The sequence below is a fragment of the Pristis pectinata genome, chromosome 15, assembly GCF_009764475.1.
Source record: "Pristis pectinata isolate sPriPec2 chromosome 15, sPriPec2.1.pri, whole genome shotgun sequence".
NCBI lineage: Eukaryota > Metazoa > Chordata > Chondrichthyes > Rhinopristiformes > Pristidae > Pristis > Pristis pectinata.
The window spans coordinates 6857774-6878540 of NC_067419.1; the positions used below are offsets into that span (position 1 = coordinate 6857774).

A 20767-nucleotide genomic window follows, 5' to 3' on the forward strand; every position below is an offset into this window, starting at 1 on the left:
AGTAATTTTATTCACAATTAAATCTCAGATTACATAATAGATAAAAGGATAAAAATAATAAAATTTTAAATAATGCACCTTTTCAGGGTACCAATCAAGGAAAAGTACAAGATTTTGAGGGGTCTTGACTGGTTGGACACAGACTCTTGTGCAGGAATCTAGAACTAAAGGCTCAGCCATTTAAGATATACAAGGGCAAGACTTTTTCCCTCAGAGGGATGCAAGTTTTTAGAACTTGCTTCCATAAAGAGCAATGAAGCATGACTACCTTTGGGGCAGAAAATTGAGAAGCAAAGGAGTAAAGCGTCACTTTGAGGAGCCAAACAGTCTATACCCACTCTTAATTCAAATATTCATATTCAAACAGTAGCGGTGGCTATGCACATGGAGGTGGCAGCAGGGAACATGAGAGGCAGAGTCGGCTGGTCTACAGAGGATGATGGTGGTCGTGGTGAACCTGAACTTGCTGGAGTTTGTGATGTTGAGAACAAAAGTAACTGCTCCTAGGTGATTGCTGAATGAGATCTAAAGGAAGTGTCAGTGGATGTATGGAGTACTGTTTCTTTATCTGACAATACTCCTTAGAGCAAAACAAAGCATTCACCATCATGCGGCCACTTCTTACACTGTGTTCCTTATAGAGATTGCCATCTTGGGAAGGTGGCTTTCTCCATGTAGCAGAACCCATCCATAGTCTTTTGGCATTGAGCTGGTTTGATAGTGATGGTGATGACGCTTTGTCAATGGCTTGCTGTTCATCCTGTGGTCTCTGTTGCTCAAATTCCATCAGATACTCACTTGTGAACTCTTTGCCATGCAATTCCAGCACCTCTTCCGAATGATCCTGGTATACTTCTTCAAACGCAGCCACATTTGCCAACTTTGGAAACTCATGGGAGTCGTGCATACTTGCTGACCATTCATTCATCATTCATTGTTGTAAGGGTTACATCATCCCAAGGCTATCTTGATATTGTACCAATTCCAACCTTCCAAAATGTTGGATTTGTTATTGTTGTTCAACTCCAAAATGACAAAGAACATAGTACAGCACAAGAACAGTCCCTTCAGCCCACGATGTTGTGCCAAACTGATAAACTAATCTCTTCTGCCTACACAATGTCCATAACCCTCCATTCTCTGCATATTCATGTGCCTAAGAACTCTTAAAAGTCTCCATTGTATCTGCCTCCACCACCACCCCTAACAGTGCATTTCAGGCACCCACCACTATCTGTGAAACAAAACCTGCCCCGCACATCTCCTTTGAACTTACCCCCTCTCACCTCAAATGCATGCCCTCTAATAGACATTTTGACCCTGGGAAAAGGATATTATAGTAAGCCTCGAAAACAATAATGGCACCCTCATCCATGGTTGTAAAAATAAAGTGGTGAGGGGGTTGCAAAGCCACAACTTAGATGTTAGTCAGATGACCAGGAGCATTGTCGATGATGATCAAAGTTCTGTTGTTCAGGTTATGTGATTTGTGTCTCAAGTATTTTTTTGAAGAAGTAACCAAGAAAATTGATGAGGGTAGTGGATGTTGTCCATATGGCCTTTAGCAAGGCCTTTGACAAGATCCTGCATGGAAGGCTTGTCTGGAAGGTTGTATCACATGGGATCCCGGGACAGCTAGCTAAGTGGATGCATAAATGGCTTAATGGCAAGAAGCTGAGCGTGATGGTGGAAGGTTGTTTTTTGGTCTGGAGGCCTGTGACCGATGGTGTGCCACAGGGATCAGTGCTGGGCCCATTGTTGTTCATCATTTATATAAACAATTTAGATAAGAATATACAAGGCATGGTTATTAAGTTTGCAGATGACACTCCCAGGAAAGGGACTAGTGGGGTCTTCCGAAGTGTGAAAGTCAGCAAGTCAAATAAGTGAAAACGACAATAAAGCAATTTAAGTAGAATGCTGCTAACTAACAATTTCATCACAGAATAAGATAAAATAAACTTTCAATGCAAAACGTGCACATGCTGGAAAACTGAAATGTTGACCATTTCTCTCTCCATGGATGCTACTTAACCCAAGTATCTCCAGCCTTTTGTTTTTCTTGCCTGCTGGATGGTTCCACAAAAAAAAATGTGCCTTAAGCCAATTCCCATTAAATCAAACTGACAAAATAGTTTGAAATAAGAGTTATCTCAACCATGTGATAATCATATTCATTGAAATATATAAGTTTTTTAACCTATTTAAGAATTGGTCCCCAACCTCACATCATCTGACATGGTTCCAAGTCAGAATTCTGACCAAAATACCAGTTTGATAAACTCCATATTTGCAAATTATGCTGTCATGCTTGTTGTTGAACGCTGGCTTATCTACAAAGCTTAAATCAGAAGTATGATTGAGGGATGTAGTTATATTACTCAAGATATTAGGTTTTTGTTGATTAGCACTTCTGCCACCAAACAATACTCTTTTCATCAATAGTGCAGGGTGATTGCACAAAATATTGCAGGAGTTAAAAAGTATAATTATTTTTGCATTTGTTTAAGAAAGTATTCTTGTAGTGAAGAACACTGTTCAGTATATAACATACTTCCCAACACATCCATTCAGCAGTGATAATAAGTTTTACCTTGTGCAGATCACTATTTGTCAGTGAAAATGGCAAATTTGATACATATACTGTGCTTTTGCTTGGTGCCAGACCCCCACTCATTTTCTTTTCATTTGAAATTCTTCCTTCACATGTAACTACAAGAGAAAGAAAAATGACAATGGAAGATGTAAATTTGATTTATGTTTGATCTCATGTCAGTAGAAGAGTACAAGAGAAGAGAAATATTCAAGTGCATGCATCTATACACACATAATACTCAATATATTTAGAAGCAAGTAATTGAAGCTTTTTCACAGGATCAATGGTATGTAAAACACTGAAAACTGTCTTTAGACATGCAAAAGCTTACACAATAACGAGACAAAGTTTTGAACAGCAGCTAATACATAAATCATCTTTGTTTATTGAATGTAGAATTGAAACATACTAAAATAGAATCAAATTTAGATCAATCAGGGAATTGAATTTAGGAGCCGAGGTATTTTTGCAGCTATATAGGTCCCTGGTCAGACCCCACTTGGAGTATTGTGCTCAGTTCTGGTCACCTCACTACAGGAAAGATGTGGAAGCCATAGAGAGGGTGCAGAGGAGATTTACAAGGATGCTGCCTGGAATGCGGAGCATGCCTTATGAAAGCAGGTTGAGGGAACTCGGCCTTTTCTCCTTGGAGAGATGGAGGATGGGGGGGGGGGGGGACGACCTGATTGAGGTGTATAAGATGATGAGGTATTGATAGGGTAGATAGTCAGAGGCTTTTCCCCAGGGCTGAAGTGATGGCCACAGGAGGACATAGGTTTAAGGTGCTGGGGAGTAGATATAGAGGAGATGTCAGGGGTAAGTTTTTTACTCCCAGAGTGGTGCGTGCGTGGAATGGACTGCCGGAAACGGTGGTGGAGGCTGATATGATAGGGTCTTTCAAGAGACTGTTAAATAGGTATATGGAGCTGAGTAAAATAGAGGGCTATGGGTAAGCCTAGTAATTTCTAGGGTGGGTGGGGACATGTTCGGCACGGCTTTGTGGGCCGAAGGGCCTGAATTGTGCTGTAATTGTTCTATGTTCTTCTATGTTCTACAAAAGTGTATTAACTAGATTTTATGGATAAAACTTCTTTTATCCATAAAAGGATCTTGACTTCCTCATTCTCTCAACTAAATTAAAAATTACCCAAGGTCACAAAAAGCTTGAATTGAGACATTAGTAAAGATAAAACTTCTGCACAAAAATTTCAGGTATTCTTCATGTTTCACAGTATCACATGGAAATAAATTGTCAATACTTTGTGTTATCTTTGGAAGCATTTTTTTCCAATTATAAGGTTAAAAGCAACCAGAACCTATCTTTCAGAATTAGGATTTTTAATGATTAAAAAGGCAAAAAAGTCAGAGTCGTTCAGCAGGATTGATGGAATTGTTCTGAGATCTGACATGGACTCAATCGGTCGAATGGCCTCCTTCTATGTCATTAGCAAAATTGACAAAGTTGGTGTACCAAACATGTTAAATTTCTCCTTTCCAAACCTAACAATGAATTTACTTTTAACGTGATCACTGTCAGTAAATGCAACATTTACTCAAAAGCCTGACTTGCAGTTCTCGAACATACAATTTCAGAAAACAATCTTAAATTCAGTCAAGAAATTCTCTACTTTTCTGCCTCAAGCTCTTTACAAATCATGAAAATTAAAGTATCCTATTAAATCAAAGGTGTTTTTGCTACAATCCTTACTGGTCACTGAGTTATTGGGATAGTCAAATAAAGCCTTCAGATATCATATCTCATACACATTTTCTTTCACTTGAGTTAAAGACCCTTTCTAGATATTGTCTGACCCAATGTAAGGCATTTTGCATTCTCAACACTGAATTTGATCTGTCAGTCAAATATCTACATATCCTCCTGTAGTTTTTCTTAGTTCAGCTTTTGCTTTCAAAAATATCTTGATAAAATGATGCATATTCGGCTTGTCATGAATGAAGCCCATGGAGTACTAGATATAACAGGGAGTACAAAATATAATAGCAACATGGACAGAAAATTGGCTATATGACAAGAAACAAATTATCAATGAAAGCTTCAAAAACAAAATCAGTATAGAGAGAAGTGTAGAGTGGTGTTCTCCAGAGTTCAGCACATGGATTACTGCTTTTATTAATATATATATACACACACATATATCCATGCGTATGCATCCTACCTTCTAGTGCTTGGACCATGGCCTTCTATGCTTAGGTGATTCAAGTGCTCATCCAGATACTTCTCAAATGTTCTCAATGACTCTGCTTCCTTAACTCTCTCCAGCAGTGTATTCCAGGTGAAAAAGGTTCCCCTCAGTACCCCTCTAAATCTCTTATCCCTTTACCCTGAATTTCTGTCCGCTTTTTTTTTTCTACCTCTGACATGGGGAAAAGTTTCCTGCTGTCTACCCTATCTATACCTCTCATAATTTCATATACCTCAAACATGTCTCCTCTTAACCTCCTCCACTTCAGGGAAAACAGATTGAGCCTCTTCAGTTTCTCTCATAACTGAAACATTCCATCCTAGGCAACATCCTGGTGAATCTCCTCTGCACCCTCACCAGCGTTATCACATCTTTTCTATAGTGTGGTACCAGAACTGTATGCACTACTCCAGCCGAGCTCTGACCAATGTTTTATAAAGTTGGAGCACAACTTCCCTGTTCTGGTATTCAATGTCCTGACTAATGAAGGCCAGCTTTCCACATACCTTCTGAACAACTCTATCCACCTCGGCTGCCACATTCAAGGATCTTTGGACTTGTACATCAAGTCTCTCTGTTCCTCAATCCTCCTTTGGACCCTAACATTCATGGTGTACGTCCTGGCCTCATTAGTACTCTCAAAATCCATCACCTCACATTTATCTAGATTAACCTCCATCTGCTATTTCTCATCTCATTTCACCTACAAATTGATATCACCTTGAAGCCTCAGACTACCCTCCCCACTATCAACTCCATCAATCTTAGTGTTATTTGTGAGATTACTGACCATGACTCCTACATCCACATCATTCACATATATTTCAAACAAGGGTCCCAGCACCGATCCCTGTGGAACACACTAATCATAGGCATCCAATCACAAAAACAGCACTCTACTATCACACTCTGCCTCCTATTGCCAAGCCAATTTTGGATTCAATTTACCAACTTGTCCTGGGTCCCATGGCTCCTAACCTTTTGGACCAGCCTCTTAAGCGAGACCTTGTCAAAGGCCTTACTGAAGTCCATGTAAACCACATCTATTGCACTGTATCAATACACTTTGTTACCTCTTCAAAAAATTGAATTAAACTGATCATACAGGACCTCCCCTTGACTAAGCCATGCTGGCTATCTCTGGTTGGTCCCTGCCTTTCTACGTGATTAGTAATAGTGTCCCTCAATATTTTTCCAGTAATTTCCATACTACTGAGGTTAGGCTCACAGTTCTGTCATTACCAGGCTTTTTCCTGCTACCCTTCTTGAAAAGGGGACCACACTTGCCGACACCTGGTACCTCACTTGTGGCTAGTGAAGATTTAAAAATCTCATTCAAAACTATCCATCCTAGTAATAGATCAAGAAGATCAATAGGCTGGTCAAATGAATGGATGCATAGTAGAAGGTTTAATGCTGAGAATTGTGAAGTGTTACACTTTGTTAGGAAGAATGATGAGAGACAATTCTGAATGGGATAAAGGAGAGAGTTCTAGTGATAAGTGTGCATAAATGGTTAGAAGTGACAAAGCAGTATGGGAAAACAGTTAAAAAAGAAAGCATATGGGATGCCAAGGTTTATGAAGAGGGTCACAGGGAACTTGAGTAAGAAGTCATAAAATACTGTTATGACTTCTTATTCATTTAAACTTCAGAGAATACAGTCCTGGTCTATTCAATATCTCTCAAATGGCAAGCATACCATCCCTGGAACCATTGTTGTAAATTTTCACTGCACTCCATCTATGACAAGTGTATCCTTTCTTTGGAAAAGGAAACATAAATTGTATTTAGTACTCCACAAGTATGATCTCACCAACTTTATTTAAGTGTGTTAAGGCTTCCTTACTCCTTTATCCAGACCTTCTGCAATAAAGGCTAACACTTAGTCGTTTGTTGCATTAGCTTTCAACAACTTGTGTTCAAGCTTGTCTTCTTTGAACATCAATATGAGTCAATCTCTCATGAATTAACTTTTCTCTTTGGTGCATGAAAATGGATGACCTCCAGTTTTTCTAGATTATATTCCATCTGCATGGTTCTTGCTTATTCACTCAACCTGTCTATATCCACTTGAAGCCTCTTTGCATCCTCCTCCGTATTCACAAATCCAGCTAGTTTAGTACCATCAACAAACTTGGAATTTGACTCCCTCGGTCAAACTGTTAATATAAATTGTGAAAAGCTGGGGCCCCCAGCACCAGTTCCCATGGTACCACAGCTAGGTACATCCTGCTAATCTGAGAATAGTCTATATAACACCCACTCTTTGGTTTCTCAACAATAACCAATACGTCAGCTTGTTAACCCCAATCACATGTGCTCGAACGTCATTGATCAACCTCCTGTGTGGGATCTTGTTGAATGCCTTCCATAAATCCAAATATACCACATTCATCAATTCCCCCTTATCAATTCTACTAGTGTCATCCTCAAAGAACTTCTGCCATTTTGTCAAACATGATTTACTTTTCATCAAGAGCAAGAGGATAACTAGGGAGAGCATAGGACCAATTAAGGATAAAGAAGGGAACATGTGCTTGGAGGTGGAGGATGTGGGCAAGGTCCTACATGAGTACTTTGGGTCGGTATTCACCAAGGAGAAGAACATGGAGGATAGTGATATCAGTGTGGGCCATGCTAATACACTATAGGGCATTTTGACATAAAGGAAGAAGTGGTGTTTGGTCTCTTGAAGAACGTTAAGTTGGATAAGTCCCCAAGGCCTGATGTGATATACCCCAGGTTATTGAGAGAGGCAAGAGATGAGATTGCTGGGACTTTGACCAAGACCATCTTGTCCACTATAGCCACAGGCGAGGTCCTGGTGGACTGGTGAATAGTTAATGTTGTTCCTTTGTTCAAGAAGGGAAATAGGCGTAATGCTGGAAATTATAGACCAGTGAGTCTCACGTCAGTGTTACTGTTAGGATAACTAGGGAGAGCATAGGACCAATAAAGGATAAAGAAGGGAACATGTGCTTGGAAGCTGTAGGAGAGGATACTTAGGGCGAGGATTTATGAGATTATGGCCTAATTAGGGACTGTCAGCATGGCTTTGAGTGGGGCAGGTCACATCTTACTAACTTGATTGAGTTTGTCAATGAGGTGACGAAGGCGATTAATGAAGGTAAAGCAGTCTACATGGATTTTAGTAAGACATTCGACAAGGTCCCTTATGATTGGCTCATCCAGAAGATTCAGATGCATGGGATCCATGGTGACTTGGCCGTTTGGATTCAGAATTGGCTTGCCCATAGAAGACAGAGGGTAGCAGTTGATGGGTCTTATTCTGGCTGGAGGCCCATGACTAGTGGTGTTCCACAGGGATCCATACTGGGACTTTGTGATAAATATAAATGACTTGGATGAAAATGTGGATGGGTGGGTTAATAAGTTTGCAGATGACACAAAGATTGGTGGTGTTGTGGATAGTGTAGTAGGTTGCCAAAGGATACAGCAGGATATAAATCAATTGCAGATATAGGCGGAGAAATAGCAGATGGAGTTTAATCCGGCCAAGTGTGAGGTGTTACACATTTGGGAATCAAATGTAAATGAAAAGTACACAGTTAACGGCAGGAATCTTAACAGAGTTGATATATAGAAAGATCTTGGGGTGCAAGTCCATAACTCCCTGAAAGTGGCCGCACAAGTTGATAGAGTGGTAAAGGCGGCATATGGCTTGCTTGCCTTTATTAGTTAAGGCACTGAGTTCAAGAGTCAGGAAATTATGGTGCAGCTTTATAAAACTCTGGTTAGCTCTGTTTACATTTGATCTCCCAAAGTGCAACACCTCACACTTGGCCGGATTAAACTCCATCTGCCATTCTCTGCAACTGATCTACATCTCGCTGTATCCTTTGGCAATCTCCTACACTATCCACAATGCCACCAATCTTTGTAGCGACTGTGAACTTACCAAACCACCCATCCACATATTCATCCAAATCACTTTTATGTATCACAAACAGTAGAGGTCCCAGTATGGTTCCCTGCGGAACACCACTAATCATGGACCCCCAGGCAGAATAAATCCCATCAACCACTACTCTCTATCTTCTTTGGGCAAGCCAATTCTGAATACAAATGGCCAAGTCACCGTGGATCCCATGCATCCTATTTATTCACTTTGTTAAATGAAGATGAATAGAAGCAAGAATTGGGCCATTTATCGCCTCATGCATACTCAGTAAGATCATGGCAGCTCTTTCACCTCAGGGCAACTTTTGTACACTAACCTCATATCGCTTGATTTCCATAATATTTAAAATAGTATCAACCTCCACAGGCCTTGAATCAAAAATTCCAAAGATTCATCACCCTCTTGGTGAGGAAATTTCTTCTCATCTGTGTTCTGAATGGATGACCCCTTATTTTAAGACTGCTATCCCTGGTTCTGGATATATTAGTCAAGGAAAACATCATTTGTACATCTATCCTGAGAAGCACAAAAAGAATTTTGTACACATCAGTTTTTCATTTTCTCTTTTCATAGAACAAACCTGCCATTGTAAAGATCAATTTGGAGAATCTTCGTTGCACTCTCTTTATTGCGAAAAAAAAACTTTCTTGGGTAGGGAGACCAGAGTTAATCATAATATTCCCCATACAATCTCACCAGAGCACCAAGTAATTGGATCAGCAAGTTTTGACTCTCACTCAAATCATCTTGCAATACATGTCAACATATTGTTTGCCTTCTTACCTGCTGGCTGAATTTGCATATTAACTTTATGCCTTCTTGTACAAGGATCCCCAGGTGTCCCTGAACACCAATACCTTTAAACTTCTCACCATTTCAAAAATATCCTGCCTTTCTATTTATTTCTGAAGTGAATGACCTCAGATTCTCCACACATTATAGTCCATCTGCCATGTCCTTGTCTATTCAATTAGCCTGCCCATATCGCTCTCCCTCCCCCACACATTGTCCTCACAGCCTACATTGCCACCTAGCTTTGTATCATCTGCAAAATACTTACATTGATTCTTTCTTTATTTTCAATACAAGCCTTTTTAGAGGAACTCATGTGGTTCTTGCTATGTGTGCAATTGGCCGTTGTGTTTCCCTACATAGTAACAGTGGTCGTCTTTCAGCTGTACTTTTTTTAAAATTTACTTCACAACATGAAAAGTGCTACCTTTCTTTCATTTAGCACTCAATAGTCATTAATGCTTCACCTTCATTTGAAAAGATTATTTATGCCTCCTAAATCAGTTCAGTATTTAGCTATCCTTTTTATGAGCTCCTGACACCCTTCATCCCTTCCTCAAAAAGTTTCCAAATGTATTCATCACTGGAGCTACCAGATTCCTGTCATGGTTTAAATTAAGCTATTGTATTTGCTTGCAAAAAATACTAGAACTGAGTGAATACAAGCAATTTATATTCCCATTTTGATGAGAATGTGAAACAAAAGCTACCAGCTTTAGCAGGAAAACTTAAATTCACTATTAAAGCGCCCCTATCAATCAACGTCCACAGAAATCTCAATTGTACTCAATTATTCACTCCATATTTAAAAACAGAAAATACAGGAAAAACACCAGCATGTCAGGCAGCATCTGTGAAAATAGAAGCAAAGTTAAGGTTTCAAGTTGAAGACCATCAGAACTACTAAAGTTAGAAAACATGTTAATTTTAAGCTGCAAGGGGGTGCAGCAGGGGTGTTGGGCGAGGGCAGGGGATAGATAAAACAAAGGGAATATCTCTGATGGTAAGGTTTGGGTTACCCAGGAGAATCCTTTGTTTGCATTGCTGTCTTGTTAATAGATTAATGACAGCAGATATGAGAGAGAGAGACAGGGAGTGAACATAGAGACATGTAAAGCTGAGAAATACAGGTTGGAGCTGTTGCTAAAACTCAAAACCAAAAGGAGAATGCTGGAAAGGCAGCATCTGTGGAGAGAAAAACTGGGTTAATAATACAGATAGCTTTGCAGCAGAACTGACCAGTTCTGGTACAAACAGGCAAAGACAGTGATCTGAAAATGTTGTGTTCAAAATTGAGTAATTGAGAACTACAATGTGTCTACAAGGAAGATAAAGCTTAAATTGGGCTCCAATCATCCCAAAGGTTGCAACGTGCCACAGTAACAAATCACCCACAGCTTGGTAAGGAGAGACTGCCTATGAGGGCCTGCCTAGACCTAGTCTGTCTCATTTCCTCCTGTTGGATATGATGGAAGCTGCTCTCTTTCTCTCTGTTTTGTTGCACAGCTCTCCCAACTGTGGTAACAAGCTCAAAAGACAATAACCATCAGAAACACACCTCCTGCTGGATGTATTTTTTTTAGTGTTCAGACTGGAAGATCTAAAGTTCTATAATGAATCAGTGTTCTGTGCAGTTGCACTAAGTGGGGTAACCGTAGGTAGTTAGAATATTTTAAACCATTTTCACTAAATTTTAGGATGACATAAAAGAAGGGAAAAGATGCCCATATGACATCAGAAATAATGAAAACAATTAAAGAGTCCCAAGGAATTCAAGTCTTTTCCAGAAGAGACGAAAAGGTGAGAAGACAATACAAAAATAGGTGAAGTTGTGGAGAGTGTAGAAGGATGCCAAAGGATACAGTGGGATATAGATCAGTTGCAGATATGGGTGGAGAAATGGCAGATGGAGTTTAATCTGGGCAAGTGTGAGGTGTTGCACTTTAGGAGGTCAAATATAAGGGGAATATACACAGTAAATAGCAGGACCCTTAACAGGACAGATGTGCAAAGGGGTCTTGGGATCCAAGTCCAATGCTCCCTGAAAATGGCAACACAAGTAGATTGGGTGGTAAAGGTGGCATATGGCATTCTTGCCTTCATGAGTTGGGCCGTTGAGTACAAGATCAGGAAGTCCTGTTGCAGTTGTATAAAATTTTAGTTAGGCCACATTTGGAGCATTGTATTCAGTTCTGGTAGCCCCATTACAGGAAGGATGTGGAGGCTTTAGAAAGGGTATAGAGGAGGTTCTCCAGGATGCTGCCTGGATTAGAAAGTATTAACTATAAGGAGAGGTCGGACAGATTTGGATTGTTTTTACTGGAGCATCTGAGGCTGAGGAGAGATCTGATATAAGTTTATAAAATTATGTGAGTCTCTTTTCCGGGGTAGAAATGTCAAATAATAGATGGCATAGCTTTAAAGTGGGGGGGGGGGGAGAAGAGTTTAAGGGAGGTATGTGGGGTAATTTTCTTTTTTTTTGTTTTACACAAAGCCTGGAACACACTGCCAGGGGTTATGGTGGAAGCAGACACGATAGTGGCATTTAGACAGACACATGAACATGAAGGGAATAGAGGGATTTGGATCATGTGCAGGCAGATGGAATTAGTTTCATGTGGCATCATGGTTGGCATAGACATCGTGGGCTGAAGGGCCTGTTCCTGTGCAGTACTGTTCCATGTATGTTTTATGTTGAGGCATAGCCTGGCAAGTCTTCAACATTATAAAAAAGGACTACTCTGAATATGACTGACAACCTCTTTGCCTTGTATATTACTTTAATTATTCTACCCTCATTGTAATCTCTTCATAAAGTTATACGTTAGTCAGGTATTAAATGTCTTTAGTTAATCTACGCCTTTCTAAACTACTTATTCTTGCTATCCCTAATTTTCTTGGAATACCTTTCTCACTACTTAAGTTAGGCTAACTGACCTGCAGTTATACAGGCTTTCCCATTTAAACAGTGGTAACACATCAGAAACATTCCAGTTCTCCAGCACTTCCCTCTAGTCAAACCACTAGTTGGAGTGTGCACTATTCATTCCTTGCTTCTTTTAAACCTTGGAATCATTTCACCTGTGCCCATAAATGCATCCTCTTCTTAAAATACCAGACCCTTCAATGTGTCCTCTCTTTCCAGGTCTATCACTTCCCGCACTTGACTTTCTTCTTCATTGCTGATGCCTACATCACACTCCTCTTCTATGAACACAGCAAAGTATTCATTCAGAATGCCACAAAAGCTGAGTAAAATAGAGGGCTATGGGTAAGCCTAGTAATTTCTAGGGCAGTGACATGTTCGGCACAGCTTTGTGGGCCGAAGGGCCTGAATTGTGCTGTAATTGTTCTATGTTCTAAACATCTTTCATCCCTGTACACAGGCTTTATGTTGATCTCTAGAAGAACCTACCCCTTCCTTTATAATCCTCTTGTCAAGTATTTATAAAACATCTTTTGGCTTTCTTTGATTTTACCTGCCTTTTTTTATGCAGCCTTTTTGCTTTCCCAACTTTAAGGCTCTTCCAGGTTTTCTGTAATGCTCAGCTTTCAGCATCAATTAGTCTGTACATTTTGTGGGTTTCCTCACACATCCCAAAGATGTGTGGGTTGGTAGTTTAGTTGGCCACTGTAAATTGCCAAAGATGTGTGGGTTGGTAGTTTAGTTGGCCACTGTAAATTGCCCCTAGTGTGTGGATGAGTGTTAGAATAGGGGAGGCAGGGGAGAGGGGGTGGGTGTCAGGGGAAGTTGATAGGAAGGTAAGGAGAATACAATGGGAGAAGTGTAGGATTAACGTGAACTGTGGTTGATGGTTGCTGGGGTCTCTATGGGCCTATTCCACCATCAGTCTCCGCTTTATAAAGCGCTTCCTCCAGATTCCTGTGCATTTATGAACTTGGCATAAAGATGACAACTTTAGTTCTTGTAGCAACACAGGAGGCCATTCAATCTAACAGACCCATGCCAAGTCCTAGTGGAGTATCCCGTTCTCTTTATTTCCCCGAGCGTTTAAAAGAGGTAGATCTCAGAAACTGCTGGTGAGCTTCACTTACTGGGAGCCTAAAAGAAGCACATTTGCAAATTGTTAGTTAACAGTTGATTGGCTAATTAGCTAATTGACAGCAGCCAATAAAAAGTTAGGGTCAAGCAGAGAGGCCATTTTGGAGTGAGCCAGTGTAAGAGTAGAGAGCTGAGGCTTTGGCACGAAAGGGCAGAGCAAGTGTCCCAGGTGTTGGGAGAGTGAGCAACTTTTTAAAAAAGCTTCAGTGAGAAGACACAGGTAAGAACAGGTAAAGTTTTATTTTGTTGTTGATCCTAAGTCCTTGATTCAGTGTAGGCAGGATGGCATTGGAATGGTCCTCCTGCAAGATGTGGGAAGTCAGGGAACCTCATGGTCTCCTTGATGACTACATCTATGGGACCAGGTCAAGGAACTGGATGTTCAGTTGGATGTACTCAGGATCATCCAAGAGGCTGAGGGCTTCATAGATGAGAGCTTTAATGAGGTGGTCACACCCAAGGTACAGGCTTCAGATAGATGGGTTATCACCAGGAGAAGTGAAGGCAGTAGGCAGTCAGTGCAGGGTTCCCCTGTAGCCATTCCCCTCACTAACAGGTATACCTCTTTAGAGTCACAGAGTGCTACAGCACAGAAACAAGCCCTTTGACCCATCTAGTCCATGCTGGCCTGGTTTTCTGCCTAGTCCCATCTACCCAGACCATAGACCTCCATATCTCACTCAATCATGTACTTATCCAAACTTCTCTTAAATGTTACAATTGAACCCACATCCACCACTTCCACTGGTAGCTCGTTCCACACTCTGAGTGAAGTAGTTCCCCTTCAGATTCCCCTTAAATATTTCACTTTTCACCCTAAACCTATGACCTTTAGTTCGAGTCTCACCCAATCTGAAGGGAAAAAGCCTGCATATATTCACCCTTTCTATACCCCTTGTAATTTTGTATACCTCCAAGATCTCCCTCATTCTCCTGCACTCCAGGAAATAAAGTCCTAACCTATTCAACCTATCCCTGTAATTTAGGTCCTCAAATCCTGGCAACATCCATGTAAATTTTCTCTGCACTTTTTCAAGCTTATTGATTGTCTTTCCTGTAGGTAGGTGACCAGAACTGCACACAATACTCCAAATTCAGCCTCACCAACGTCTTATACCACTTCAACATAACATCCCAAGTTCTGTACTCATTGCCCTGATTTATGAAGGCCAATGTGCCAAAAGCTCTATTTACAACCCTATCTAACTGTGATGCCACTTTCAAGGAATTATGGATCTGCATTCCCAGGTCCCTTAGTTCTACAGCACACCTCAGTGCCCTACCATTCACTGTGTAAGTCTTAAACCTGGTTTGTCCTCCCAAAGTGCATCACCTCACACTTGTCTGCATTAAATTCCATCTATTTTTCAGCCCATTTTCCCAGCTGGTCCAGATCACTTTGCAAGCTTTGATAGCCTTCCTTATTGTCCACTACACCCCCCAATCTTGGTGTCACCCACAAATTTACTGATCCAGTTTACCACATTATCATCTAAATCATTAATATAGATAACAACAGACTCAGCATCGATCCCTGTGGCACACCACTAGTCACAGGCCTCCAGTCAGAGAGACAACCATCTACTACCACTCTCTGGCTTCTCCTGCTAAGCCAATGTTGAATCCAATTGACGACTTCATCCTGAATGCCAAGCGACTTAACCTTCTGGAATAGCCTCCCGTGCGAGACTTTGTCAAAGGCCTTACTAAAGTCCATGTAGACAACGTCCACTGCCTTCCTTTTATCAACCTTCCCAGTAACCACCTCAAAAAACTCTATTAGATTGGTTAGGCATGACCTGCCATGCACAAAGTCATGTCGACTATCCCTAATATGGCCCTGTCTATCCAAATACTTGTATATCCTGTCCCTCAGAATACCTTCCAATAAGTTACCCACGAATGATGTCAGGTTCACATGGCCTATAATTTCCCAGCTTATTCTTAGAACTTTCCTTAAACAACAGAACAACATTAGCTATCCTCCAGCCCTCTGGCACTTCACCTGTGGCTAAGGATATTTTAAATATCGCTGCCAGGGCCCCTGCAATTTCTGCACCAGCCTCCCACAAGGTCCAAGGGGACACCTCGTCAGACCCTGGGGATTTATCCACCTTAATTTGCCTCTTTGGATACTATTGAGGGGAATGTTCTTTGGGGCTAGCAGCAGTAGTTGGGTCTCTGGCACTGTGACTGGCTCTGAGGCTCAGAGGGAGAGGGCACAGACAGGAGATTCTGTGGCTGCAGAACTGATGCCAGGATGGTATGTTGCCTCCTGGGTGCCAGGTCAAGGACGTCTCTGAGCAGCTGCAGAAAATTTGAGGGGCAGGGTGAACAGCCAGGTGTTGCTGTACATGTTGGTGCAAATGACATGGGCAGAACAAGGGATGAAGTCCTGCAGAATGAGTATAGGGAGTTAGGAAGGAAATTAAAATGCAGGACCTCAATAGCGAGTCCAGGAATAGAAAGATAGGCCAGATGAATGTGTGGCTGAAGAGCTGGTGCAAGTATTCAGGTTATTGGATCATTGGGATCTCTTCTGGGACAGAGATGACTGGTACAAGAGGGAGGGCTGCTTATGTGTGGAGCCGCAGGAGGTGGCTGAGATGTTGAATGTCTAGTTCTCGTGTTCACTAAAGAGAATATCATGGGTGCCAAAGAAGTGAGGGTAATAAGTAGTAATGTCTTGGATCATATACTTATTACGAGGAAGAAGGTATTTGCAGCCTTGAAGCGCATGAAGTGGACAAATCTCCAGGATCTGACCAAGTACATGCCAGGACCTTAGGATGACAGGGAAGAAATCAGAGTCCCTTGTAGAGTTGTTTGCTTTGTCATTAGCCACCCCCCCAGTCTTCTGAAACCTCGCCAGTGCCTAATGTTCTATTGTTCGAGAAGGGTAGCAAGGATGGGCCAGGGAACTAAAGGCTAGTGAGCCTGACTCCAGTTGTAGTGAAGTTACTAGAGGGAATTCTGAGGGACCAGATCCATCATCACTTGAATAGTCGAGGCCTGATCAGGAATAGTCAGCATGTTTTTGCGCATGGGAGGTCATGTCTGATGAATCTGAGTTTTTTTTGGAGGTATTAAAAGGAATAGACAGCAGCAGATGTTGTGTATGTGGACTTTAAGGACTTTGACAAGGTCCTGCATGGCAGGCTGATCTGGAAGGTTGGGTTGCATGGGATTCAGGAGGAGCTAGTGAGGTGTATTCAGAATTGGCTCGATGGGAAGCAGAGGGTGATGGTTGAAGGTCGATTCTCTGACTGGAGGCCTGTGACTAGTGGGGTACCACGGGTCAGTGTTGGGACCTCTGCTGTTCATTAGGTAAATGATTTGGAAATTAATGTACATGGCACAATTAGCAAGTTTGCTGGTGATACCAAATTGGGGGGTTTGGTTGATAATGAAGCATGTTACAATGAATTGCAAAGAGATCTTGATCAGTTAGGGAGATGAGCTGAGGAATGGCAAATAGATTTCAACTTGGGTAAGTGTGAGGTGATGCACTTTGGACAGTCAAACCAAGGTAGAACTTGTACAGTGAATGGCAGGGCACTGATGTGTTGTGGAACAGAGGGACCTGGGAGTACAAGTGCACAGTTTGCTAAAGTGGCTGTGCAAATAGACAGTAGTGAAGAAGGCATTTAGCATGCTGGCCATCATCAGTCCGGGCATCGAGTTTCAGAGTAGGGACATTATGTTGCAGTTACAAGTTGGTGGTGAAGCTGCACCTGGAGTATTGTGTACAATTTTGATCACCCTATGGGAAAGACATTGCCAAGTGTGCAGAAGAGGTTTGAGGATGCTGCCTGGATTAAAGGGCCTGAGTTATAGGGAGAGGTTGGCCAAGTTGGATCTTTATTCCTTGGAGTGTAGGAGAATGAGGGGTGACCTCAATTTATAAAATCTTGAGGGGTTTGAATAAGGTGGACAGTCATAATCTTTTCCCCAGGGTTGGGAAATCCATAACTGGAAAGCACAGATTTTAGAGACCCCAGAGGTAACTTCTTTACACAGAGGGTAGTGGGTACCTGGAATGAACTGCAAGAGGAAGTGGTTGAGGTGGGCACAATTGCAAGATTTAAAAGGCATTTGCATAGGTACATAGCAGGGAGGGGCTTGGAGGATTATGGGCTGTATTACTTTATGAAATCCTGCAATTTATTCTGTCTCACATCCCCATCATCATCCCTTTGATTCTTTACGGAGTCTTTTACAGTTGCCAAATTAGCCTACTCATGACTTTGGAACATGAGCAGAAATCAGCAGAGAAAATCCACACGTTCGTGGAGAGAACATGCAAATTCTGCACAGATGACACCTGAGGTCAGAACTGAACACGAACTGGAACTGAGAGGAAGCAGCACTAACTGCTGCACCATTGAGCCAATCTGCCCAATAATAGATAGCACAAAAACAAATTTAATAACTTTACAACGCAAATCCACTCCCTCCCACCCCATTTCAGCTTAACCTGTATTGTGATACATTACCTAAAATACTGGAAATACTAAGCAGGGATATGAAGCATACGTGGAGGGGGAGAGACAGGATTAACGTTTCAGGTTGGTACCCTATCAAAACTATAATGATTTACGGTCACCAGTCTGAAACGTTAAACCCGTTTCTCTCCCCTGTGATGACGCCCCACCTGCTGAATATCTCTAGCGTGTTCTGCTTTTATTTCATACTTCCAACCTGTGCAGTTTGTTGTTTTGCCTTGTAATATCTGGAAATCCCTTACGAACCGTGTGTCAATATCCCGACTTGGATAATACATGGACTTTGACAATTCCTTTCTCTTAAAGTGGCCCCCGATTTCTTTCAGTATCTCCCACAACCACCACCCGGCCCCATTATAACCTCTCAGGATGGAAGGATACGGAGCGAAGTATTACACCGAGAGATACGGATTTCAGACTCCTCACCTGATCCCCGACGTTCCCGCACTAACTGGCTGCACACATCGCCGACATATCAGGACAACCGCTCGGCCGCCATGTTGTTAGCAGGATGTCCCCGCCTCCGTCCCCCCCCCCCCCCCGGTGTCCCGCGAGATTTGAAGTTGGCTTGGCAACCGCTTCAGCGGAGGAAACCCTCTCCTCCGACCGCCCGTTTCAAGCGAAGGGTGAGGCGCTGCTACCCTCACCCCCGCGCTGACTCGCACCCACAGTCGCACGTAAGTTCCAACACCCCGCCATTTTATGATTCCAACCGAGTGGCGGTGGGATGGGGCGGGAAAAGAGGGCCGGGCTTGTTCCGCTGTCACACTCAAGTGAGTCCGACCGACCGACCGTCCGGGGACGGGAAGGAAACACCAAAGGGAAACCGAGGGAAAACTGCGCCCACGGCAACCGGGCGTCCTCCCCGGCCGGCGACGCAGGGGATTGGTTGGGGCGGCTCTGCGCGGGAGGGGGCGATGACGTCAGGCGCGGGTCCGGGCGTAGGCCCCGCCCCGCCTCGCCGAGGACGGTTGAGGCGTTTGAAAAGGCGCGGAGGGAAGGTCACGCGCGAGCCGCCCCCCCCCCCCCCTCCCCGCGAGCACGCGCCCTCCCTCCCTCCCTCCCCACCCAATGCGAGGTAAGGGCGGGTGTGGTGGTTGCCCCAGCAACGGGCCGCGCTTCACTGGGCGGCCGGTGAGTGGCAAGGCCGAATAGCTGTCGGGCCGACGTGCGGTCGCGGTGGAAGGGGGGGAGGAGGGTCATTCCGTTTGCTTTTCCTCTTCCTTTGGTCAGCGCGGGTACTGGTGCTCGGGGGAGTGGAGGTGAGGTGGCGGGGGGGGGGGGGATGTCTGTTAGGGGTTGGAGGGAGCGGTGGTGCCTCTGGGTTGTTGTTTCCAGGCCGCGTCGCCTTGTTCTGTTTGACAGAACATAGAAAACCTACAGCACAATTCAGGCCCTTCGGCCCACAGAGCTGTGCCGAATATGTCCCTACCCTAGAAATTACTAGGCTTACCCATAGGCCTCTATTTTTCTCAGCTCCATGTACATATCTAACAGTCTCTTGAAAGACCCTATCGTATCCGCCTCCACCGCCGTTTCTGGCAGCTCATTTCACGCACTCACCACTCTCTGAGTAAAAAACTTACCCCTGACATCTCCTCTATATCTACTCCCCAGCACCTTAAACCTATGTCCTCTTGTGGCCACCAATTCAGCCCTGGGGAAAATCCTCTGACTATCTACCCTATCAATACCTCTCATCATCTTATATACCTCTATCAGGTTCCCCCTCATCCTCCATCACTTCAAGGAGAAAAGGCCGAGTTCCCTCAACCTGCTTTCATAAGGCATGCTCCCCAATCCTGGTAACGTCCTTGTAAATCTCCTCTGCACTCTTTCTATGGCTTCCACATCCTTCCTGTAGTGAGGTGACCAGAACTGAGCACAGTACTCCAAGTGGGGTCTGCAACAATACTTCCTGGTTCCTTAATTCAATTCCCCGATTGATGAAGGACAATACACCATATGCCGCCTTAACCACAGAGTCAACCTGCACAGCCGCTTTGAGCATCCTATGGACTCGGACCCCAAGATCCCTCTGATCCTTGCTTGTTGTATATGTCGTTGCCCGATGTTTAGAGCAGAGCGCCAGTTCCCAGGGCACCAATGCTCAAGACGAGAGGGCATGGCTTTAAGGTTATGGGTGGAAGGTTCAGGGGAGATGTCAGGGGGAGGTTTTTCACCAAGAGTGGTTGGTGCATTGGAATGCACTGTCTAGGGTGGTGGTGGAGGCAGATACACTGGACAGGTTCAAGAGTTTGTTGGATAGGCACATGGAGGAATGTGAGATAGAGGGATATGCGGGAGGAAAGAGATAGTGTGAGGGTGGTTTGATGGATGGCACAACATGGTGGGCCGAAGGGCCTGTTTTGTGCTGTATGATTCTATGGTTCAAGTTTGGCTCGCCCTCGATTGCCGGAATATAGGACAAGGGGGAAGCCAATATATAGGAGGGAAAAGCAGAGCAGTGATAGGTGGGCAAAAGGGGAGGAGGAGTGGACACAAGGTGGTAGGACATAAGAGCAGAATTAATCCATTCGGTCCATCAAGTCTGCTCTGCAATTCAATCATGGCTGATTTATTTTTCCCTCTCAGCTGCAATTTCCTGCCTTCTCCCGTAACCTTTGACGCCTTCACTCATCAAGAACCTATCAGCCCCTGCTTTAAATATACCCAATGACT

General features: G+C 43.2%; 2 protein-coding genes across 8 annotated transcripts in view; one reads left to right on the plus strand and one right to left on the minus strand.

Annotated features, from left to right (window-relative positions):
• zcrb1 (zinc finger CCHC-type and RNA binding motif 1) overlaps positions 1-18643 on the minus strand; it is a 45384-nt gene extending 26741 nt beyond the window's left edge. The window contains exons 1-3 of one of the 4 annotated variants that reach the window (XM_052030500.1): positions 18467-18603; positions 9042-9199; positions 2594-2712 (exon numbers count right to left, since the gene is read on the minus strand). In XM_052030500.1, coding sequence (XP_051886460.1) covers positions 2594-2677 — 84 coding nt within the window. In that variant the 5' untranslated portion in view covers positions 2678-2712; positions 9042-9199; positions 18467-18603. Of the gene's footprint in view, positions 1-2593; positions 2713-9041; positions 9208-18466 lie in introns of those variants that run through there. The other 3 variants (XM_052030503.1, XM_052030499.1, XM_052030502.1) reach the window with 3 other exon arrangements.
• pphln1 (periphilin 1) overlaps positions 18638-20767 on the plus strand; it is a 125557-nt gene continuing 123427 nt past the window's right edge. For 2 of the 4 annotated variants that reach the window (XM_052030495.1, XM_052030498.1), the window contains exon 1: positions 19087-19163. In XM_052030495.1, the coding sequence (XP_051886455.1) occupies positions 19157-19163 (7 nt within the window). In that variant the 5' untranslated portion in view covers positions 19087-19156. Of the gene's footprint in view, positions 18763-19086; positions 19220-20767 lie in introns of those variants that run through there. The other 2 variants (XM_052030497.1, XM_052030496.1) reach the window with 2 other exon arrangements.